Source organism: Trichechus manatus, unplaced genomic scaffold, assembly GCF_000243295.1.
Source record: "Trichechus manatus latirostris isolate Lorelei unplaced genomic scaffold, TriManLat1.0 scaffold00065, whole genome shotgun sequence".
In the NCBI taxonomy this organism is placed as follows: Eukaryota; Metazoa; Chordata; class Mammalia; order Sirenia; family Trichechidae; genus Trichechus; species Trichechus manatus.
Window position 1 is genome coordinate 8,652,527 of NW_004444001.1, and position 24,368 is coordinate 8,676,894.

General features: G+C 50.4%; 3 protein-coding genes across 4 annotated transcripts in view; 2 read left to right on the forward strand and 1 right to left on the reverse strand.

Annotated features, from left to right (window-relative positions):
• Positions 1-35: 35 nt before the first annotated feature.
• MRPL2 (mitochondrial ribosomal protein L2) lies at positions 36-3,790 on the reverse strand. Its single transcript, XM_004379477.2, has 7 exons — positions 3,695-3,790; positions 2,177-2,345; positions 1,426-1,567; positions 1,198-1,313; positions 1,011-1,121; positions 640-713; positions 36-271 (listed from the first exon to the last, which is right to left on the reverse strand). Exons 1-7 carry the CDS (start codon positions 3,788-3,790, stop codon positions 59-61), a joined length of 921 nt encoding a protein of 306 aa, XP_004379534.1. The 3' UTR covers positions 36-58.
• A 237-nt stretch (positions 3,791-4,027) lies between these two features.
• KLC4 (kinesin light chain 4) lies at positions 4,028-17,243 on the forward strand. Of its 2 annotated transcripts, none has more exons than XM_004379478.3 (16): positions 4,028-4,118; positions 5,940-6,221; positions 7,482-7,712; positions 9,311-9,392; positions 9,984-10,194; positions 10,660-10,747; positions 12,566-12,667; positions 12,884-13,057; positions 13,383-13,482; positions 13,682-13,734; positions 13,944-14,014; positions 14,205-14,313; positions 14,871-15,008; positions 15,579-15,694; positions 16,043-16,106; positions 16,781-17,243. In XM_004379478.3, the coding sequence occupies exons 2-16, from the start codon at positions 5,964-5,966 to the stop codon at positions 16,829-16,831; spliced, it is 1,848 nt and encodes a 615-aa protein (XP_004379535.1). In that variant the 5' UTR covers positions 4,028-4,118; positions 5,940-5,963; the 3' UTR covers positions 16,832-17,243. The 2 variants fall into 2 exon arrangements, with proteins under 2 accessions (XP_004379535.1, XP_023589991.1); XM_023734223.1 differs by lacking the exon at positions 4,028-4,118 and adding an exon at positions 5,026-5,055.
• Positions 17,244-18,934: 1,691 nt separating this feature from the next.
• Positions 18,935-24,368, forward strand: part of PTK7 (protein tyrosine kinase 7 (inactive)) — a 78,361-nt gene continuing 72,927 nt past the window's right edge. Inside the window, exon 1 of the mRNA XM_004379481.1 lies at positions 18,935-19,154. Within this exon, the coding sequence (XP_004379538.1) occupies positions 19,076-19,154 (79 nt within the window). The 5' untranslated portion in view covers positions 18,935-19,075. The remainder of the gene's footprint in view (positions 19,155-24,368) is intronic.

The window sequence follows — 24,368 nt, forward strand, 5'->3', positions numbered from 1 at the left end:
AAAAACACCCAGTAACAGTAACAAAAATAGAGGGCCATTTTATTACAGTTCAGGAATATCAGCTTTGCGCAGCAGCTGAGGGCAGCTTTACATAACTCTTCATAGGGGGCAGGGGCCGAATCTTTCGGCCAGCCCAGCCCCCCTTGCGGTGCCACAGCCCGCTGGAAGGCCTCTTGCCCAGCCAGCGGTTCCGCCCAGCCTTGCCGATGACCCTTTTGTCATGGTCAACATTGGATACCCGGCCCACTGTTGCCATGCACGTTTCCAGCACCTGATAGAGCAAACGGAGAAGAACACATGGTGGGAGGAGAAAGCCTGACAATGTTGAGGGCATGGACTCTTGGTGGGCTTCTCAGACTCAATGAGAGAAGAGAGGGGAGAGTGGAAAGCACAGTATAGTGGAACCCTAGGTATGGGTCCTACAGTTGCAACTGGATAGCTGAAAAATGAAAGACACTGTTCTCTATTCCAGTCTGGTGCCAGCCTGACAAGGCATGCCTAGTGGCAGCAAAGGGCAGACCCAACCCGAAGCAGTTCCTGGTAGCATAAAACACCTGGTAGCTATCCCCAACCAGGAAAAATACATTCCAAAAATTCCTCCTTTGCCAATCCCTCCCACCTGTACCCCCCCCCACACACCTGCATCTGCCTCTTAGAGGGCAGCTGGATGATGGCCGTCCCATTCATCTTCCGCAGCAGCACACCACATGTCCCTGGGGGAGAAGCAGCTTTGGCCCCCTCCACAAAGGAGGAGGCGGCGGGGGGATTTACATGGGGTCCCTACCCTACACACTGCTCTTGCCCTGCCCTTTAGAAGTAGGTACACTGAAATTGGATGCATACAGTGATTCAGGTCAAAACATAAGTATATCAAACATATCTTCATCCTGATTTTCCTTCTTTCTCTTTGCAGTGGACCACAGGTAGGCCCACAGGTTCAGAGAATTGTGACCTCAGGTACCCCCTGCCCTTTCAAATTCTAGGGCCCCAGGCAGCTCCCTTCTCCATACCTGCAGCTCTGATATACTGGGCCCCCCGGCCTGGCTCACTCTCTACGTTGTTGATGAGAGTACCCACGGGCAGGGCTCCGAGGGGATGTGCATCCCCTTCCTGAGCAGCAACTAAAAGACAGAATTTCATCAGCACTAGAATGCTCACAGCCTCCCTGCCCACATGCATCTGACAACCATCCCTCACCTGCCATTTGGCCTATGTGGTCAGAGTTGAGGATTACATCTCCAGCCTTCATGTTTTCTGTGGCAATGATCCAGCGCTTCCGGCTGCCCCCAGCAACCAGAGCTATGTGTGCTGACCTGTTCAGGGTGAGGGACAGGTAAGCAGACCATCTAGGCAGGCCCATGTCTAGTGACAAGCCACAGAACAGTCAATCAGACACACTATCATTGCCCCACATTTCAAACTTGCCTACAGGGATCATAGCGGACAACAATGACCTTCTCCTCAAAAGGTCCTCGCATGGCCTCCTGCTCGGGCCGGAATCGCAGAAAATCAATCATTCGGTAACGCTGCTTGTGGCCCCCGCCGATGCCATGCACTTGGATGCGGCCTGTGGTCAGGACAGTGTGGGGACATGATCAAGGTCAAACTAATTTCACTCCCAGCACAGAGAACAAGCAGTGATTCCCAACATTAGGGCACAAGTAGAAAATAATAAAAATTTTCACAGCATACTGGCATAAGGCGGGTGGCAAAGCATCTACGTGAAACTTGGTAAACTACAGAATAATGTAATTACAATGAAGGAAATAAGAAAAATGAAAATGTAAAGTGTTAGGGAAGATATTAAACATTGAAATTGAATACAACTTCCAAAAAAATCTCTTCAAATTACTGAATTCAGTAGTTTACTGAGGGAGCTGTGTAAATAGTGCTCAATTTCAACTGTAAATTTTCAAATGGTGTAAAGAAAAATGTCATGGCATTTCCTCTGTACGGCCAATTTTCTTCAGTTACCAAGACTGTCTTTAGGAGCACAAACCTCGTCTATTGCTTTGTATCCCATGCTCTGGTTCCTACACACATACCACATACAGAAGGAGCCCAATAAATTGTTTTTAATTACATTCCTCTGTCCCACAAGGTGTCAAAATACAGGCCTAGAGTCCTACTATGTTTTTCCCCTTTACTGCTTAAAGCCCTTTGACCTCACTCCCACCTGTGTGGTCTCGGCCCCCAGACTTCTTCATCTTCACTGGTGTAACGGTATACTTGGTATGACTCTTCCAGGATACAAACTTGGCATTAAGGGCCACAAAGGTAAGGACTGGGCGGCAGGGGAGCAACTTCGAGGCAAAGAGTGGCTGGAGGAAGGCATTGCGTATCACCTAGAGATAAACAGAAATCTCTTTCACTTGGAAAGCGAATTGAAGGAGAAAAATCAGAGACCAAGAGCGAAAACACAGATCAATTTTAGCTTGTAGCTCACGTCCTCTTGGAAATGCCCCAGACCAGCTGTCCAAAAACTCCACCCTTCACAGTTTGCACAGATATCGGTGCAGAGTATTTATCCAGGTGTATGTGTGTTGATTTGTTGTTGCTGTTATTACTAGGTGCCTTCCAATTTATTCCAACTCATAGTGACCCTATGCACAACAAAATGAAACACTGCCCAGTCCTGCACCATCCTCACAATAGTTGCTCTGCTTGAGCCCACTGTTGCAGCCACTGTGTCAATCCATCTCGTTGAGGGTCTTTCTCTTTTTCGCTGACCCTCTATTCGATTACTTCCCTTCATTTGATCCTGTCTCATCTCTGAATTCTTTCTTCAATGGAATGTTCTCCCCTTGGGGCATCTTCTTCCAAATATGGCTTAAAACTCTCCTCCTGGAAGCTTTTCTTTACCCTGAACAACTCCATTCCCCAGAGCTGCCAACTTCCACACATCCAGGTACCACACCACCACCACCACCAATGTCCTCTGTCCATCTGCATTGTTTCTGGGAGCTTTCACATATGAATGGAGTGGAGGAATCATTTCTGCTTGCTCCCTGCTGTATTCCCAGCATATCATAGAGTAGGATGGTTTGGTTTTGAATTTCACGTATACATCTGTCAAACTCTCCCATGAGCCCAAGAACTTCAGAGGAATAAGACCTACAAAATACTTTTTTCTGTGACTTACAGAGGCCCGGTACATATTCACTCAGTTCATTCCCTTCACCCACTAGGGAGCTCATGATACCTTCACCTGAGGTCCCTATTCTTGGTATCTGGCCCTACAGTCTCAAATCTCAGCAATAACTCATCCTTGTAGTTAGTGTATTATAATGGTTAAGAGTCCAGGCTCTGAATTCAGACTGCCTAGCTGCACTACTTGGTGTGTGACCTTGGATTGCCTATCAGTTTTCTCATCTGTAAAATGTGAAAGACAATAACCACCTTATTGAGTAGTGGAGTGGAGTTCATTTACTTAAAGCCGCAATTACTTATGTCTGGCTTATAGCAGACACTCAGTAAATGTTAGTTATTATTGAAACCTGTACAACCAGTGATCTGCAAAGCACTTTCGCCTCCAGTATGTCGTCTGAGGACGCCAGCGGCCCTGTGAGGTTATCACCATCTTACAGAGAGGACAAAGCTGAGGCTAACAGTGACTCCTGACCAGACTCCCATCCGCTGCTTCCCAGTCCCTGGCGGCCTGAACGGAAACTCATTTCCCTGTGAGGAGGATTACCTGGGCGGCGGGGAGGAGGTTCTGGGCGGGGGTGGAGGCGGCCGGGGGTGCCAGGCTCAGGGAACCCAGAGTGCGGGTCAGTACCCGTAAGGCCATGGGACAGGCAAGGTTCCACTGGGCTCGGCACACCACCCTTGCCTTTAGCCCGGCTGCCTGGCGCTCGCGGATGACGCTAACTACTCCTGGTGCCGTCTCTCCCTAATAACGTAAAAGAGGCGGGCACACACGCACACACAAACTGGATACACACCTCCTTTTCTCGTTGCGCGTGGTCAGAGCCAATCCCTGAGCGGCTCTTTGGTAGCGTGACAGGGGAACAAGCCCCGCCCCTGGGAGCCGTCAAAACAATTGCCTCGAGCGGCAGCCATGATGGATTTAAAGGGGCAGTATTCGCAAGGGCTGCAGCCAGACCGAGGGACTGCTGGTGAGTCTTTGAGAGTACCTCTGGGGCTGAGGGTCGAAGGTCCCACCACCTCTTATTCCCACACGCCCAGACAGGTGGACAACTCCCTCCGACAGACCTTACACGACTCGAGACAGACTCAAAAACTCCGCCCTCCGTGGTTCTTCCCCGCCCCTCAGCGTCCAGAAAGACAGACGGCCTGCCCCGCCCCCTCGCGACCGATTGACTCACTGACCTCGGGCTTGTCCGCCGCCGGGTCCCCGCCTGCGACGCCGATCTCGCGGTCCATTATCACCTCCCCTTCCCCGCCCCTTATCACCCTACCCCCACCTTGGGCCCTCAGGGCAGGTCGACAGCCTGGGACACTCCTCAACCCCATTCCCCCAGTCCCGGAAGACCAATTCCCACTGCCGCGTTTCCTTGTGACCCCGCAGCCGCTCAGCAGACCTGCTATTCTTCCCTACATCATCAGGGGTTTGGGAGGCACCCTAAGGTGACTCTTCTCAGAGCCTGTTAGTAGGTGATCGTGACAGAGAGCAGGGAGTTACCCTAACTTGGCCTCGGGGGAACAAAGCCATGGAGGTGACTGGGCTGAGAATGACCAGGTCTTCCTCCTCACCCTTTCTCAGACACGCTACTCGCCTTAGGTCTCTGATCAAGTCTCTCACTCCCTTAGGAGAAATTAGTCCCTCAGGCCTGGGGTGGAAGGCTGGGTTGGGGATGGAGGAGGGACATTGGTTGTGTTTGAAAACCTGTAGGCAAGGGGAGGGAGGGTGTTCGTCCTGGGTGGGGCTCTGTGCCAGGTCCTCTGGGTGGCTGTGAGTTGGTGAGAGGGGTGGGAACGCTGGACTCCTGGACTTTGGGCAGGGCAGATCCTTGGCTGCTGAGCAGAGTTTCTTCCGGGCTCTGGCCTGAGCTCCGCCTCCGAAGCCAAGGAAGGGCTCTGCTCTGTGTACAGGTAAGAGAATTTCAAAGGTGAAAAACAAGATCCTTTTGAGGAAGTGGGAAGCCAGCCTGAGACCCTGGGGATGGGAAGTATGGGTTGAAGGCTAGTGGGGAAAGAGGCAGGACTGACCTGCTTTAGAGATGCTCTGTGGATAACTAAGCCTGAAGACCTTGACCCTTCTGGGGCCCTCTCACATGGGTCCTGCAATGAAGGCTCCTACTTTCTTCTTTTCCCTCTCCTCCCTGATTTATCCCCCCCCTTTTTTGAAAGCTCTGCACTATTTTCTGCATGTCTCCTTTCTACTCTAACCCTATTCCGTTTGTTGTTGGGTGCCATCGAGTCAGTTCCAACTCATAGTGATCCCATGTGACAGAGTAGAACTGCCCCATAGGATTTTCTTGACTGTAATCCTTACAGAAGCAGATCGCCAGTCTTTCTCCTGTGGAGCTTCTGGGTGTGTTCCATCCTTTTTGGTTAGCAGCTGAGGGCTTAACCTTTGCGCCATCAGGGCTCTGTGTTCACTTTGTAGCCCTCCCCAAACACCCTCTCTGATTCCTGTGGTTCTGTATCTTGCCCCCTGATTCCTTTTCTCTCTCCACCTCCCTTTCTGCTCCATTGCTAAGTCCTAAATCCCTGTGGTAGTTTTAAGCACTTTTGTTCCTTCTAGTTTTGTTTCTCCAAAACTCAATTTCTCTCCCTCCCTCTTTGCCCACATCCTTAGCTTTGTGTTTAGTGTTGTAGGCTCCCTCCCCACTGGTCTCTCTGTCTCCTCAACTAAGCCATAGGTTACCCATACCTTCTCTTGTCCCGTCTCTTGGATCCCCACCACCCTCAAACCATAGAGCTCAGCCTCATTCTTTTCCTTGCCACAGCTAAGTTTTGTTGTTTCTTCCTAGCCCAGGTGAGGTCCCTTGGCCAGGATGTCGGGCCTGGTGTTGGGGCAGCGGGATGAGCCTGCAGGGCACCGACTGAGCCAGGAGGAGATCCTGGGGAGCACTCGGCTGGTGAGCCAGGGGCTGGAGGCCCTACACAGTGAACACCAAGCTGTGCTGCAAAGTCTGTCCCACACCATCGAGTGTCTGCAGCAGGGAGGCCATGAGGAAGGGCTGGTGCATGAGAAGGCCAGGCAGCTGCGCCGTTCCATGGAAAACATCGAGCTGGGGCTGAGTGAGGCCCAGGTGAGATGGCGGAGGTGGTGCCAAGTGAACCAGGGTGAATGAAGGAGCAGGTGTCAGACTAGAGTCTTGATTGGAGACTTAGGGCCACATGGGATCCCTTTGTCCTAGATGTGTACATTCATTCATTTAGTAAATATTAAGTCCCTACTATGTGCCAGGCACCCTTCTGGGTACTGAAGCTACATCAGTGAACACAGTCAAAACTCTTCACCATCTTGGAGCTTACATTCTAGCTGGGGGGAGGAGGGACAGACAATACACAAATAAGTAAATGATTCAGTATGCCAGAGTGGTAAGTACTAAGAATAGAGATAAAGCAGCATAGGGGGTTATGGCATTTGCAGAGAAGACACAATTTTCGATTAAAAAAAAAACCAAACCTGTGCCGTCAAGTCGATTCTGACTCATAGCGACCCTAAAGGACAGAGTAGAACTACCCCATAGGTTTTCCAAGGCTATAAATCTTTACGGGAGCAGACTGCCACATCTTTCTCCCTTGGAGCAGCTGGTGGGCTCAAACTGCTAACTTTTCAGTTGGCAGCCGAGCTCTTAACCATTGTGCCACCAGGGCTCCTTAATTTTAGATAGAGTGGTCCAAAAAGGTCTCCCTGAGAAGGTACATTTGAACAGAAATTCAAAGGTGAGGGAGTGAGTTGTGCAATAACTAGGGGAAGAGCATCTTAAGCAAAGAGAACAGCATGTGCAAAGGCCCTGAACTGGAATCTGGTGGGTTCAAGGACCAGTGAGGAGCCAGTGTGGCTGGAGAAGCGTGAATGAAGGGAAGCAAAGTAGAAAAATGAAGTTTGAGAGGTGATGGGATTAAAGGAGAGGGGGACAGAGCGTGTGAAACTTGTGGGCCATCATAAAGACTTTGCCTTTACTTTGGATGAGATGGACGCTATTGAGATGTTTTGAGCAGAGTAGTGATGTGGTCTGACTTAACATTTTAAAAGGATTCATCTGGCTGCTGGTTTGACTTAGGGGGACAAGGGCAGAAACGGAGACCAGTGAGGAGGCTGTTGTAATCTGGGTGGGAAATGATGGTGGCCAAGCCCAGGGTGGTGGCAGTGTATGTGGTGAGAAGTTGGATTCAGGGTACATGTTGAAGGTAGAGCCATTGCTACCCACCCCAGCATGGTCTACACCTCCTGACCTTCCTGCATCCCTGCCAGTCTTGCTGCCTCCCAACAGTCTCCTTTCCCACCTACCCCTGAATGCTCCCATCCAGAGTGTGGAGCTCACAGGATCTGCCCCCCCCAGGTGATGCTGGCTCTAGCCAACCACCTGAGCACAGTGGAGTCGGAGAAACAGAAGCTGCGGGCTCAGGTGCGGCGGCTGTGCCAGGAAAACCAGTGGCTCCGGGATGAGCTGGCAGGCACCCAGCAGCGGCTGCAGCACAGTGAACAGGCTGTGGCTCAGCTGGAGGAGGAGAAGAAGCACCTGGAGTTCCTGGGGCAGCTGAGGCAGTATGATGAGGATGGGCACACCGCAGTGAGTACACAAATGTGGGGGCAATTGACCCTTCATCCATGGGGTCAGCAGCTCTGCCTGACTTGCCCCCATCTGGCAGAATTCTTTTTTCAAGCCTGACAACTCCAGATGACAGCAAGGGGGAAACAATATTCATTCATTTGACCGACACTTTCCTTAAGTGTCTACTATATGCTGGGCACAGTGAAAGTGAGGAGTTGATTTGCATAAGACACAGACTTGTGAAGCTGGCCAGGAGGGCTGGAGACAGAGAAGTACCTGAACAATTCCAGTCCAGAATCCTAAGTGCTCCAATAAGGGAAAGCATAGCCTAGATGAGTAAGAAAGTTTGCTCTCGAAACATGAAAAATTTAACTTTCACTCAACAGGCATTTATATAGGTCTGTGCCTTATGCAGTGTGAGAAGGTGTGTGTAGGGGAGATATAAGGAACTATAAAAGATAATTCCTGCCTTCTTCAACTTATAATGTAGATGCAGGGGCAAGTCTTACATGTGAGATCACGTATGTGACGATTCAGAGTGGCAGGTGCTCAGTGCTGGATGAATGGTCCAGTCAGTGTGGCAGGAATTCCAAGGAGATAGGTTCCTGAGTGCTGAGAGGTCTGAGGAATCATAGACGAGGCAGGGCACAGGGATGGGTAGGATTTGGGCTGGATTTGCTAGTTGAATGGGTTTAGAGCTGGGATGGATTTTAATGGATGGTAGGGGAGAGGGAGTGTCCCTGGCTAGTGTGAACAGTTAATGTGCTTAGCTGCTAACTGAAAGGTTAGAGGTTCAAGTCCACCCACAGGAACCTGGGAAGAAAGACCTGGCGATCTGCTTCTGAAAGCATCAGCCATTAAAACCCTATGGGGTACAGTTCTACTCTGACACATATGGAGTTGCCATGGGTTAGAGTCCACTCATCAGTAACTGGTTTAGTTTTTGGAAGGGAGAGGGAGGAGCTTTCTAGACTGGGAGGTCACAGATAAGGCTGCAGGACTGGAAAGCTGGTATGTCCCAAGGAAAGTGAGATGATTTGCATAGGACACAGACTGGTGAAGCTGGCCAGAGGGGCTGGAGGCGTTTGTACAAAGCTGCAATTCCTGGTGGGGAAAAGCAGATTTGCCCAGTTTGGGAAGTAGGTTAGACAGTGAAGGTTGGGTGCTAAGTCCAGAGTGGCAAATGATGGACACAGGGCTGAGCTAGACACCCCTGGGGTACGTGTCCATAAGCTTAGACACACTCCCTGCTCTCAGGAGAGACAGGAGAGACATATAATCCATGTATAAACACACAGGGATCAGCACAGGGATAATCAGCTATAATTACAAGAGCTGAGGAGGAGGGGAGGCTAGAGAATGAGAGTGGTTGGAAGGAAATTTCCTGGATGTGAAGGAAGGGAAAGTTAGGAGATTTTGGCCTAAGCATCTCTTGGTTTTAACAAACAAGAGAGGCCTGAGTTTGCCAGGGCCAGATGCTCACCTTCCTAGGGGCAGAGGCATAAACAAAGGTCTTCTCCTAGGCCCCATCTGTCAGTGCATTCATGGCTTAGAGGGGCACTTGAAGAGGCTGTTGGTGATATCTCAGACCTGACATGCTGCTGCTTCTCTTCCAGGAGGAGAAAGAGGGCGACGCTACCAAGGATTCCCTGGATGACCTTTTCCCCAATGAAGAAGAAGAGGACCCCAGCAATGGCTGTGAGTCTGCCTCTGGAGTTGGAATGTGATGAGGGGTAGCAGGAGGCTGGTCCCAGCTGTGGCCCACCCTGTACACAGTATGCTTACCATCCAGAAATAGGTTCTCCACTTCCTCTGAAGATAGGGCAGGGACCTGGGCTAGTAGTTAGATTTCCTCAGTGTCCCCTTTATTCATCAAACAACTTAATTTATGTCAGGTGCTGTGCTAGGCACTAGGGATACCAAGGTGAAAAAGATACAGGTCTCACTGTTAAGGAGTTCACAGTCTATTGGGAGAATGACCTCAAAGTAGAAGTGGGAAGAGCGTGATTGCCTCAAGGGAAAGAACCAAGTCTTTGTCACCTTTGTATTCCTGGCACAGCCCCTAACTCATGTTTATTGAATGAATGAATTATTGGGTGAACAAATGGGACTGTGCAAGGGAGTGAGCAAAAGTGTAGCAATTGAGGCAGGTCTTGAGTGAGAGGCCTGGTGGGGGGTGAGTGTGGGCCTGGGAACAGGACACAGAATGGGGGTGGGAAGGGTAGACAGCAAAGTGGAGAGGAAGAGGCCTCTGAGGAAGTCTTCTGTACATTTTCTGGGATGGCTTAGTGTCCCGTGGCCAGGGCACCCAGCCAGGCGGATATGAAATCCCAGCAAGGTTGCGGACGCTGCACAACCTGGTGATCCAGTACGCAGCCCAGGGTCGCTATGAGGTGGCTGTGCCACTCTGCAAGCAGGCATTAGAGGACCTGGAGCGCACATCCGGCCGTGGCCACCCCGATGTTGCCACCATGCTCAACATCCTCGCCTTGGTATATCGGTGAGTATTGCCCTCCCCTGTCACCATGAAATCTTCCTCCAGATTCCCACCTTGACCCTCCTTTGGCCTCCATTCCTCTTCTCTTCCCTGCTGGTCCTCCCAGATACACCTGACTAGAGTGCTTTCTCATGTCCCAGAACTCTTCCTTTTTCTATATCTGTGTCCTTGACCTCAGAGAGTACTAATTTCTCAGGCTCCTTGCTTCCTAGTCTCTAGTTTGGGGAGGGTCTCTTTCTTCTCTGTTTCTGTCTCTTGCTTCCTATAACTTGTGGTCTCTTCTTGGGATGGCAGTGTTCTGCAGCCAGGTATGGGTGTATTTGTGAACCCCTCTCACTGTCCACACCAGGCTTTCTGTCGCTTCATGGGAGCCCCCAATCCTCAAATATACCTCAGCTCTCACAAAGGGAGGGAGATGGCTTGGGGGAAGAGTTCCAGGTAACCCCTTTTATTCTTGTACTCTTCCAGGGACCAGAATAAGTATAAGGAAGCTGCCCATCTACTGAATGATGCCCTCAGCATCCGAGAGAGCACCCTGGGCCGGGACCACCCTGCTGTCAGTATTCCCTCCTTCTCTCCCCCCAACCCCCACACCCTTTCAGTCTCTCTTGGGTTGTCCATCGCTGCCCTCAGGCCACTCGGGGTGCTTAAGGAAGGAGCTGTGAGGACTCCTTTCTTCCAGCCACTGCCCAGTGATCCTAGTGGTTCTCAACTCTCTGAGACCCAATGACTCCTTTTTTATAATGAATATTTTCCTAAAATGCAATCCATAGATAATGTAACCTGCCTACACATATAATTTCCCCCAAAGCCAATAAGATACCCTAATTAATATAAAAGAAAAACAAGGGAAGTAATTTATAAGAAAATAATACTGAGTACAACTATGTTAGAAGTCATAAAAACGTAGTTAGATGCTTATATATAATGAATTTAGTTGGATTTAGGAGAAGAGCAAGCAGAAGCCATTCCATATAAGAAGTACTAGTAAAATGAAAGAGCAGAAGTATGGGGGGCGGGGGATACAGGTAGTCCCCAACTTACAACGTATTCGAGTTACAATGAACTGCACTTATGACTGTGTTTTGTTTTGTTTTTTTTACATTTTATCGTTAGTAATATGTATCACATACAATGTTAAAACATATCTGTACATTTATATGCAATGTTTTCAACCCCCAAGACAAATTAAAAACTGGATTTATAAAGATACTTATAATAAAAGGCAATAATAATGAAAACTTAAAAAGAAAATTGAGGTATTCAACTTACGTCAGAACTGACTTACGACAGAGTTGTCAGGATGGAACTCCATTGTAAGTCGGGGACTACCTGTACTAGATTAAAAGCCAGTCTTAGAATAAGTAATCACAGACTAGATTTATTTGTATGTGATAAGAGAAAGAGAGAAATAACCTTAAGTAGGGATAGCATGCCAAGACAAATTATAGATTGTCAAAGAGAAGAAAATGAGAAATAGGACGTTTTTGAAAATGAGCTGACAGTGTGAAAATAATTCCTTATAACATGTGACAGGCAGGGATGATGTATCCCAGAAAACATAGCTCCCATCTTGATAGCCCACCGATTGTCAAAGCAGACATTCAGTGTTTTAATGTCTGGCAGGACATTCAAAAGTTGGCAAAGCTGTCCTACACATGCAGAACATCTGTAGGTTCTTGCCTCAACCAAGGTGACAGTGCCCCAGTCTTTATGCAACCAAAACACTCACCCAGAAATTTCCAAAAATCCCCTTATGGGGCAATACAACTCCCATTAAAAAAAAAAAAACCACTGCAGTCGAGTCGATTCCAACCCCTAGTGACCCTATAGGACAGAGTTAGAACTGCCCCACAGAGTTTCCAAGGTCATAAATCTTTATGGATGCAGGCTGCCACATTTTTCTCCCGTGGAGTGGCTGGTGGGTTCAAACCAGTGACCTTTTGGTTAGCAGCCATGCACTTTAACACTGCGCTACCAGGGCTCCTAGACTACTCCTCTAGAGAGCTTCAACCTACAGCAAACAACCAGTTGCAAATTGAGTCTATTCTAACTCATGGCAACCCCATGTGTGTCAGAGTAGAACTGTGCTCCATAGGGTTTTCAGGGGCTGATTTTTTTGGAAGTAGATTGCCAGGCCTTTTCCCGAGGTGCCTCCGGGTAGACTTGAACCTTCAGTCTTTCGGTTAGCAGCTGAGTGTGTTAACCATTTGCACCACCCAGGGACGACTAGAGAACCTCAGACCTATCCTGTGTGGTAATTTTCTCTTCCCTCAGCCTTGGAGTTGTGCAGTATGGGGCCCTGCTGGGTGTCAGATTCTTGTAGGTCCTTTGCAAGCATTGATGTCTGATGGGGACAAGCCTCTCTTTGTAGGTGGCTGCCACACTCAATAATCTGGCTGTGCTCTACGGCAAAAGGGGCAAATACAAGGAGGCGGAGCCACTGTGCCAGCGGGCACTGGAGATTCGTGAAAAGGTGCCCACATTGCCTCTCTGTTCTTCCCTTGTTGCTGTGACGCCTTCTCCACCATCTGTCCTTCTAGTCTACCCTTCTCCCTCACTTTTCCCTCACTCCCATCTTTGCCTTGTTCCCTCATCCATCATTCCCTTCCCTCTGCTCCTCACATGTGCACACACGCACATACACACACTCACGAACAATCATTTCTTGGCTCTTTTGCTCCCCCACCAGGTCCTGGGTGCTGACCACCCAGATGTGGCAAAGCAGCTGAACAACCTGGCCCTGTTGTGCCAGAACCAGGGCAAGTATGAGGCCGTGGAGCGCTATTACCGGCGGGCTCTGGCCATCTATGAAGGGCAGCTGGGGCCAGACAACCCTAATGTAGCCCGGACCAAGAACAACCTGGTAAGGGAGGAAGGGGTAAAGTAGGCGGAAGGCAGGGAAGGGAAAGGACAGTTGGGTCCTGGAATCAGAAACCTGCTCCCCTTTGTGCCTATCTCTGGGGCTGCCTTTAGGACTGGGGTCTGCTTCATTCCACTGGGAAGGCAGAAGTTCCATAGCCTCCTGGGAGTGGGGTGGGTATACCCTTCACCATGCAGCTGTAAAAAGAGGTGTGAGGATAATCTCTGGGAAAGTCATAAAGGGGCGAAGAAGTAGAAACTCCTGAGCCTGGTTAAGACCCTGGCTAAGACCATCTCTGGCTTTTGCTTTTTGGCTTCCTGCCTTCCAGGCTTCCTGTTACCTGAAACAGGGCAAATATGCTGAGGCTGAGATACTGTACAAAGAGATCCTGACCCGTGCCCATGTGCAGGAGTTTGGGTCTGTGGATGGTGAGTGATGAAGGCCTAGGGAGGGGACTGCAGGGAGGAAAAAAACTGTAGGCCACAGGTGGGCGGTTAGGCCACAGTGGTTCCCAGGGGGAGCCAGACCCTTTCAGTCCAGCCCTGTTGGCCTCTGGGCCCTGGCTCCCCCCACACTGTCCAGATCAGTTCTCTAACCTGCCCACCCTATCCCATGTATCACCCGCAGACGACCACAAGCCCATCTGGATGCATGCAGAGGAGCGGGAGGAAATGAGCAAAGTGAGTGGGGAGTCCAGCCTGGGAGCCCGAGGCTGCCAAGGCCTCTGTCATACTCCTTGCACTAAGCCAGCTCCTCACTTCCCACCCGAGCACCAACCCCAGCTGCATGGTGCCTTCCCCAGCCCAGCCTACATCCTAGCCCCATGCCAGCTTGTGCCCCAGCACCTCTGTACTCTCATCTCTGGCTCACTGCCCCCTCTGTCCTGCAGAGCCAGCACCGTGATGGTGGTACACCCTACGCTGAGTACGGAGGCTGGTACAAGGCCTGCAAAGTGAGCAGGTGAGCTGCCAGTGAGAAACCGGCTCGGCCTCCGATGCCCAGTGCCCTCCATCCAGTCCCTGGTCCCAGCCTCCGAGACCTTTTCCCTTCTTCCCTTTGACCTTCCCTCAGCTTTAGCTCTACGTCCTTTTTCTACTGTTTGCTTTTCTGAACCTGTTCTCTCTTCCTTCCTTGGTCTCGCTCCCCACAGCCCCACAGTGAACACTACTCTGAGGAACCTAGGAGCTCTGTACAGGCGCCAGGGAAAGCTGGAGGCAGCTGAGACTCTGGAGGAATGTGCCCTGCGTTCCCGGAAACAGGTCAGAGACATGGCGGAGAAGGAGGTTGGGGAAAGGAGGTCCTGGGGAAGGGGGGACCGCTGAGGCTTCTCTTAAGTCTCCCAAGAACAAGAGGAGAGGCTGATGAGGAGGGTAGGAGGGAGAGGAAGGTGAGCAGCCTAACGCTTGTTTTTAAGCATGATCTTGCCCTCCACTTGCCCTTTGTGGTCAGAACTGCAGGTTCAAGCTTTACTTCACTGAATGGGAATTTTAAAGTTCTGCCTTTTCACAAGCTGGCCTTTGAAGAGTCTACTCAGGAGGGGCATGGGTGGTGTGGGTGAGGGGACCCCTAAATCAGAGTTTCTCAAATTGCAGATCTGAAATCAATTCAGCGTGGCTCATGGCTAAAAATATACATCTATTTAGGTATAGGAATGCATTGCAAATAGTAAAGATGAGTACTGTTCTAATATACATGTACTGAGACATCACAAAGTAAAATGTTTACTTTGAGGTGACTGATGGTCAAAAAAAGTTTGAAAGCCCCATCCTGAGGAGTTAAGAAGTGGGAAGTCTCAACTCCTTCCTTTTCCTTCCAGGGTACCGACCCCATCAGCCAGACCAAGGTGGCAGAGCTGCTTGGAGAGGGTGATGGTAGAAGGACCTCCCAGGAGAGCCCAGGGAGCGTGAAATTTGAAGGAGGTGAAGATGTCTCTGTGGCTGTGGAGTGGTCAGGGGTAAGTCTGACCGTTGCCCTTTGACCTCTCCTGCCCACTCTTTTTGTGTGCATGTGTGTGGTAAATATATATGTAATAAAACGTTAACCATCTTAACATTTTTTATAAGTACATTAATTACATTCATCATGTTGTTCAACCATCACCATTATTTGTTTCCAAATTTTTCCATCATGCTTAACAGAAGCAATGATGTCCTCTAAGCAATGAGTCCCCCTTTCCTCCTCCCTCCTGCCCGCCCCTGGTAACAACTAATAAACTTTGGTTATTAATAAACAAGTTAATAAACACTTGCTCTCCTGCCCACTCTTGCTGGCAGTCGTGAGAGTCTCTGAGCCTACTTCTCCCCAGGCCTATGTAGGATTCAAGGTCACGTTGTCCCGTTCTAGTCCACCTAGCTCCATCCCTATCAGGGGTAACTCTGGGAGTGAACTTTTGACAGAGCTCTTGTTTTCAATCACTGAGCCTTGTGGGGAAGGGTATGCAGAATAAATGGCAGAAGTAGACTCAGAAGCTAGTCTGCATGGAGTCTCCTTAGCTTCTGTTCCCCATCCCACCCCTCCCCCCCAGGATGGAAGTGGGACCCTGCAGAGGAGTGGCTCACTGGGCAAGATTCGGGATGTGCTTCGTCGAAGCAGTGAGCTCCTGGTGAGGAAGCTCCAGGGGAATGAGCCTCGACCTTCCAGGTACACAGGTTGTGATGTGGCAGAGCAGGCAGGTAAACCCTTGCCTCCAGCTCCTCTTGACTCCTGATTTCTAGAGGAGAAGCACCTTGGAAAGAAACGTAGAGGAGGTCAAGGGGATGGCCATGGAGAGAGAGTTTGGTCAGAATGGGTGTCCCCAAGGGGGAACGAGGGTGCCTGAGGAGATACTGGTTACTGATGAAGAAAGAGTATGTATATATGGGGGATGGTGGGGAGGCAGCAATTTGAGATCAAGGCCTCAAGGGTGATGGCAGTGCCAAAGAGGCCTGAAGCTTTAGGGCCACTCAAGAAGAAGAGAGGAGGCCTCAGTTATTTCTTTTTCCATTGCAGCAGCAACATGAAGCGGGCAGCCTCCTTGAACTATCTGAACCAGCCCAATGCAGCACCCCTCCAGGTGAGAGCACTGCTCGTGAGCATATTGGTTAGAAAGAAAGGACAGCCAGAAAGCAAGGCCAGTGGGAGTTTGGTTAGAGGGGAGACCCCCTGAAGTGAAGACTCTAGCCAGGGAGTTGGAGTCATTAAGGAATCAGGCAGACAACTTTTTAGGGGTGGTGACCACCAAGGGACAGTTTTGGGTTGGAGTTAGTAGTAAATAAGTTAATCAGGAGGAAAATAGGAATTTCTGTTCTCTAAACTGGTACTTTGGGATGATGAAATAATTCAAGAATGATTTGGATTTGGAGGTACTACTAATTGCTTTTCCTCCTGCTGCCACCATACTCCTCACCTTGGGAACTTGGTAGTGGATGAGATGGGAAAAAGGAAAAAAAATACAATAATCTCCATTCAAGAAAATCCTAATGATGTTTTAGTAGAAAATGACTACTTGTATCAGCACATTCAAAGTACATGCCAATATTCATGTGGCTCTTCCAGGTATTTTCTCCACCAGATTGTGGCCTCCTGGAAAATCCTAGCAGCAGCTACACTAAACTCCAGAGCTTGGGTTTAAGATTAAAGGCTCAATCCTAGGTCCAGAGATATATCGCAGCCATGAGATGTCTGGAGTCCAGGGGACAGCCTTTGGAGGTGGAGGTCTCTGGGCTGATGGAGCGTTGTCTGTTTCAGGGCTCCCGGGGCCTCAGTGCCAGTACCATGGACCTCTCATCAAGCAGCTGACATTCAACCAACTCTCCCAGGTCTGCTGGGTCCCATCACAGCCCTCACAGCATTCCCCATTGCTCCTAGCTCTTCCCCATCCCAAGGTGGGACAATGAGGGGGAGCAGTTTAATCGGGGATTGCTTCTGTCCTTAGGGTTTCTGCTCCCTCCTCAGGAATACCCCTCAGGAAGGACCCTCAGGACACCCTCTCCCCACCCTATGGTCCTCTGAATAGCTAACTCTGAGGCCCCTAAGGTGGGTAAGAAGCAGTTATGGACCTCAGAGATGCCACCAGCTGCTGGCTTCTCTATCACAGGGGTTGGGGGCTGGCCAGCCAAGCCGCCTTGCCATGGCCTCTCTCTTTTGCCTCTGCTGCCTCACTTCAGGTCCGTGTATTTCACTTTTCTTAAATAAAAGGATCAGGTAAACACTTGATTGCTGATTGCCACTTGAATCCTGATTGAAGAGGGTAGAAAGAAGAGATCGTGTTGGGGTCCTTCTGTTATGGATAGAATTGTGTCCCCCAAAATATGTTGTAAACCCTAACCTCTATGCCTGTGGTTATAATCCCATTTGGGAATAGGTTGTCTTTGTTATGTTGATAAGACAGGATTAGTGTATGTTGTGTCTTGAGTCAATCTCTTTTGAGATATGAAAGAGATTAAACAAGCAAGTGAGAGAAGCAGAGAGAGAGAAGCAGAGACGGGGAAGAGAGATGCCAAGCCACATGAGGACTGCCCAAGAGCAGAAGCTCAGAAGAGACAAGGACCTTCCTCCAGAGCCGACGGAGAAAGCCTTCCCATAGAGCCAGCGCCCTGAATTCGGACTTCTAGCCTCCTAAACTGTGAGAAAATAAATTTCTGTTTGTTAAAGCCACCCACTTGTGGTATTTCTGTTATAGCAGCACTAGATAACTAAGACACCTTCACAGAAGGGTGAGGGGCAATGATGGATGGGGCAACAGGAGGAGTGTTGATTCTTGGATCTCTCCTCTCTTCCTTCCCGTTAGTATCCTCTTCAGCAAGGCCTGCAGGAAGGCATCTGGGGGATGTGGGAGGAGGCCTACAACCCAAGGAGAAGGTGCTATAGACTGGGTTGTTGGGGACATGTGGTGGCCATGTGGCAGGACCCTGGAGTCCTGGCGCCACTGCTCTAGGCTCTGTGGCTGCCCCTCCTCCTCCCAGCTGCTTGGGGGAAGGGAGGTCTCTGCAGGCCTGGGGGGCCTCCGGAGCCAGAGGGTGGGAAGAGGCACTAACCATCCCCTCTCGGCATATCCTGGCGGCCTGAGCAGCAGCTGGGGCCCATCTTCTAAAGCTTGACTCCTCTTGACCCGCCTCCTACACCCCTTGCTGCTTTCACAACAAAGAAAGAATGTGGGGGTGGTGGCGCTGGGGGTGGGGGGTGCCTGGAACACGGGCTGTGCTGGGCCTCTCCACAGCTGGAGACTTGGCCATGCCCTGACAGAGCCCCAGACTGCCTGGAGATGGACTTGGGATGCATTTGTCAGTTTAACAGCCTTCAGCCTGGTGTTCAGAGCCCAGTCTGTTTCTACCTTTGGGTTCAGATTGGTCCAGAGCCAATCAGAGCCCAGCCACGCACTTCCCTCCCCCTTCTCCAGGCTACAGCTGTCCTGGAGCTCCACAGTATCTCCAGGTTACTCTGCTTTGGGACACCCAGGACACCCTGCTATTCTAGGTCACCCTCTGTCCTTAACGAGGAGTGAGACAGAGCCCACCCTTTCTCTCTCCTCCTCCCCTGTTGCTGGAAGCCCCAGGAAGGCCCAGAGCCTGCACTGACCATCCTCCCCCGGGGCCATGGCATCACAAAAGGCAGTTTGGTTTTCCTGGGTCCCCTGCAGACTGTAGGCGGTGTGCGCAGCCTACACTGCCCTACATCGCTTAAGTCCCCTGCACTCTTGGGGCCTCCCTCCCTCGGTTGCCTATCCCTCTCTGATCCCTCCCCCACAACAGCGAGCTCCTCCCCCGCCTTGGCGGGGAGGGGGCGTCGGGGGGGCGGGGCGCCGCGCGGAGGCTGGCGGGGAGGGGGCGTCTCTGGGCGGGGCTTCGCCGTGGCGGCGGCGCGCGAGGACTTGGAGGTACCGGGTGCGCGCGGCTCCGGCTCCGGACCTTTCCAGCTCGGGCTCCGGCTGCTGTTGTTGCAGCGGTGCCCGCGCTCCGGTGCGCTCAGCCTCCTGGGCCAGCCGCGGAGGGCAGTCCACGCGCACGCTGTGCGCTCTCGGCCGCTCTCCCTGAGCCCGCCGCGATGGGAGCTGCTCGGGGAATCCGGGGCAGCCCCCGCCGGTTGCCTCTGCTCAGCGTCCTGCTGCTGCCGCTGCTGGGCGGTGAGTTCGGGCAAGCTTGGGGAGAGGGTCTTGGGAAGCGCGGGAGCCCTTCAGGCAAAAGGAGGTGCCCGGGAAGGTGGGATTTGGTGGCTAGGGCGGGAGAGGAAACCCTGGAGTGGTGGAGAGGCTCGTTTTTGGTGCGAGCGGCGCAGGAAGCCCGGGGGCCAGGAGCCCGGCTAAGCCCTAGCAGACTCGATCGAGGCCCCTGCCCACCCGCGCCGCCGGAGACGCGTTTCCAGCCTCCACAGAGTTTTCCTGGCCTGACTGGAGAGTTGCTCGGGATTTGCCGGAGTTACCCGCGCCAGGCCCAGATGGGGAGTTTGTTTTCGGGGAAGATACGACTGCCCGCCTTGGGGGTGCAGTTGGGTGGCTGGCGGTGGGGGAGACGGAGTTCCCCGACCGGCAGGCTCAGCCCAGGTGAACGAGGCCCGGCCGGAGCCCGATGTCTGACCGACCTGAAGCGCGCAAAGCGGGGATCTTTGTTACCTACGCCGGCCCGACGCTCCTGGCTTCCTTCCTCCAAGTTCCAGGGCAGAGCTGGGACCCCAGATGGCCCTGTAGGTGAAGGCGGACTGCTCCACCTCCTCTAGTTCCTGGGCCCGAGTCCTCAGCTCACTCCCTGCCGGGGTCGAATTCGGGAAGCAGGGAGTCCCAGGCTGTCGCGGTGACTAATGTGTGAAGGCCGCTGCCAAAATCGGGCATGGCCGGCCTGGAAAGGTGCGGACGGGGTTTGTTCTGCTTGTTCCTGGATTTCCATCCTGTCTGTCTGTACTCGTGGAGGGAAGAAAATCTCTTTCCACGGACAGAAAGGCAAAAAGAGTTCGTTCTATCTTTTCTTGAAGGGACTCAGCATTTTGAAAAGGGTGTGGCCCGCATCTCCAGGGCAGACAGAGCCCCCTCCCCATCTCCTCACCCACGCAGCCTTTATTTTCTGGCCTGGTCACACTGAGAGTCACCACGGAGGTGCTGAAGTGCCTTACAGAAAAGCACCAAGCTACCTGCATACTCCAACAGCCTAGATTGGAAGTATACCCTCCCCCCAACTTTGCCCAAGAGCCCTGGTCCTAGCTTGTCACTTTTCCCCCTCCTTTGAGAAGCGGCAGTTGGGATGGGGGAGGTGCATTAGGAATTGCCATTTCTGGCATCTTCGTGGCCTGCCAGCTGTGGAGGAGTTTTGGTGATGGTGGAATCAACTTCTGCCCCACCCCCGGTTGTAACAGGAGAGGTAATTGTAACCTAGGACAGAGAGGTAAGAGCGAGCTCCAGGGATTTATAGGAGGTGTTTCTGGAGCTGCCCTGTGTTCCTTGTGATGTGTGGGGTGATTATTGCTCCTGGCAGAATCCACATCTGCTTCCAGAGGAAGTATGGAAGTTTCTTGTGCAGCCAGGATCCCGAGCCCAACCATATGGGTGAGCCTGTGCTCAGGGGCCCCTGGGTTGGCTGGTTGGGTTCTGGTGTTCAGGTCGTCCAATATACGTCTGCCTTCACTGCTGCTGTTTAGAGTTCTAGAGTCCCCCAGGGGAGATTTCTGATGGAGCTGGGGCTCTCCTTCAACAAATGCTAAATTCCTAAATTCCTTCCATGAGAAGATGACTCTGAAGTTAATCAATGTTAATCCGGTGACGGGTGTTTAGCTGAGGGGGTGGGGGGCGCTGTGGGGGAAAGTTAGAGCAGGCTGAAGGCTTGGGACAGGAGGTCTGGAATCTCTTCCCGGGTGGGGGAATGTCTTGTGCTCAACAAAGGAACATTTTAATGAGAGCCTTAAATCAATTCCACCAAATGTGCCTTGGTGTGGAACCTGTCCATGTGCTGTAAACAATTTTAGCTGAGGCGCCTGCTGTCTTCTAGTGAAATCTGGGGACTCAACCCACCCCCGGACAGCATGACTTCAGGGAGCAACGATTTTTTAGTAGATCACAGTAGATTTTTCCATCTCATTGTTTAACTGTGTAATTAACTGGAGTTGTAGTGAGGCCCCGCTGTTAGTAAGGCTGGAGTAAGGGACCTAGGCTGGCTAGGTTTGTGATTAGACCATTTTGAAGTTCGGATAATCATGCTGTAAATGGTTGAGTAACTTTCCAAACTTTGAGATCCCTGTCGTGATAAATATGGTGAAGGAGGAAAAGGAGAGGGTTTGATGTTTGAAACCTGGGGTTCTTAACCCCAACTGCTTGAATGGTCAGTGGTCATCACTTCCCATCCCTATTCCCCTGTCTGGGTTCTTTTCCCCAGGCCCTTGTTTCTTTGAGGAAATTGAGTTGTCACATTCTGGAATAGCTGTCCTGCAGATCCCCCAAGGCTCTGCAGCCTGTAATTCAGGCCTAGGAGTTGCTTTTATCAGTGATGGGTTTTCTCAGATGTCCAGGAGGAGTACAGTGGAAGGACAGGGGTGATCTTGACACATCATTTGCCAAAGCAGGCATCCCTAAACATTAGTAAACATTACTTGCAGCATGAGGTATCCCTATTCTGAAACCTTAGCGGCTCCACATTGCCTGCAGGATATAGTCAAACTCCTGGTGTTCAGAGCCGGGTGGAGTGGTGGAGAGACCTTGGCAGTGGAGACGAACTGTTTGGCAAAGTAGGGACTCAAACTCATTGACAGGCCCTGTGGCCTTGGGCAGATTTCTTGACCTCTCAGTTTGCCTCCTCTGAAAAGGTGCTTACTTCCTGGAGTTGTGTTGAGTATGAAATACAATGAAGTATGTAAAGGTTCTGTTTCTGTTCTTCCCTTCCCTATGGTGTGCTTCCAACATACCCCTCCAGCTTTGCAATCATCTCCAATAGTAAACAGTTCCTACCTTGTTTTCTGCTGGAACCCTCCATTCCAGCCCAACTGGTCTATTTCCCATTCTTGAAAGCATACCTGGGAATCCCTGGGTTGTGCAAACGGTTAAGCACTTGGCTGCTAACTGCCAGGTTGGAGGTTTGAGTCTACCTAGAGGCATCTCGGAAGAACAGCCTGGTGATCTACTTTTGACAGATTGTAGCATTGAAAACACTGGATAATGGAACACAGTTCTACCCTGATAGACATGGGGTCACCATGAGTTGAAGTGGACTAGACAACTACTCTGTTTTTTTTTTTTTTTTTTTTTAAAATACCTGGTTTTCTCTGACCTTTCTTTCCTCTTAGGCTAGTCGCCTTGTGTGTATTACCTCCCCCCATCTCTCTCTTGCCCATCTCCAACCCCACTTTCTCCCTGAAGCTGTCCTATCTCTGCACCCAGAAAGTGGACACCCGTAGAACTTCTGGACTCTTGTCACTCTTAGGATAACTTCCATATTTTTCCCTAGTTGGATTTTAATTTTCTGAAGGATTCCCCCTGTAGCATTCAGTACAGTACCTTATTTATAATGGGTCTTTAAGTATCCTTGGGTCTCTATGAGTTGGAATTGACTCGATGGCAACAGATTTGGTTTTGGTTTTTATGTATGCTTGGAGTCCCTGGGTAGAGCAAACTGTTAATACTTTTGGCTGCTAACCAAAAGGTTGGAGGTTCAAGTCCACCCAGAGGCTCCTTGGAAAAAAGACATGGTGATCTTCTACTGAAAAATTAGCCATTGAAAACACTATGTAGCACATTTCTACTCTGACACACATGGAGTTGCCATGAGTCGGAGTTGGCTAGACGGCAACTGGTATGTATGCTTATTTAAAAAGTGAATGAACTTTTTGGGTACAGGGCAGAGAAATCAAGGACAGCATTAAACATCCCCTTTGCATCCTGGGCATTTGGGGTCTTTTGTGACCTTTCCATCTTCTTGGGTTGGGGTTGCCGATTGTTCCTCCAAATCAAGAAATCAGACCTTCTTTCTTTTCTGGACTGTCTGTTTTTTGTGGCAGCTTTTCTAAGTTTGGATGTGACAGGGCTCTGGCTTTCTCCAGGAGTTCTGGGTATGGGCAACAACCTCTTTATAGGAAGCTGTCCTCCCTTGAAGGTCTGCAGCTTAAAAATTGGTACTGAGAGTTTCCTCAGTGAACTGTGTGAGAGACCCACTGCTGTTGAGTCTATTCCAACTCATGGCAACCCCATGTGTTACAGAATTCCATAGGGTTTTCTTGGCTGTAATCTTTATGGAAGCAGATCGCCAGAACTTTCTTCCATAACACTGCTGAAGAAGTCTGAAATGCCAACCTTTCGGTTAGCAGCCAAGCGCCAGCTGTATGCATCATCCAGGAACCTTAGTGAACTGTGTAGGTGCCTAGATTATCTACACCTTTGCTCCTCAAAGTAAGGTCCACAGACAAACCTGATGAGCATCCCCTGGGAGCAAGGATCAGAATCAGAATCTGCACTTTAACAAGATCCCCAGGTGACTCTGCACCCCAAAGTTCTAGAAGCCCGGTCTAGGTATCCCTCCTTTTACAGAAACTCAAGGTGTTGAGTTTTCCTTTTGCAACAGTAGAGGCCCGGTTTCTTGCACAGTATTTGAAGACTTGTTTCAAGCAATTTTTAGCTCATGTAAACGTTCTTCGGCTGCTAACTTAAAGATGGGTGGTTCGAACCCACCCAGTGGCTCTGTAGGAGAAAGACCTGGCGGTCTGCTGCTGTAAAGATTACAGCCTAGCCCATGAAACAAAACAAGACTAAATGGGCATACCAAACCAGGGCAAGGATGAGAAAGCAGGAGGGGACAGGAAAGCTGATAATGGGGAATCCAAGGTCAAGAAGGGGAGAGTATTGACACATCATGGGGTTGGCAACCAGTGTTGTGAAACTATATGTGTATTAATTGTTTAGTGAGAAACTAATTTGCTCTGTAAACCTTCATCTAAAGCACAAAAAAAAAAAAAAAAAAAGATTGCAGCCTAGGAAATCTATGGGGCAGTTCTGTTCTGTCACATGGGGTTGCTGTGAGTCGAAAAACGATTCGATGGAACCGAGCAACGACAACAACCAACAGTCTTCAATGTGATGTATGCACTTAAAAAGTAACCCACTTTGGGTTTAATTTGAATGAGGTTTTGTCAGGAAACATATCCATCAAATGTGTGACTCAAGAAGATTTACACAGCCTGGTACTGGTACAACAACAGATACATAGACCAATGGAACAGAATTGAGAATCCAGACATAAATTCATCTACCTATGAGCAGCTAATATTTGACAAAGGCCCAAAGTCTGTTAATTGGGGAAAAGACAGTCTCTTTAAGAAGTGGTACTGGCATAAGTGGATATCCATCTGCAAAAAACTGAAACAAGACCCA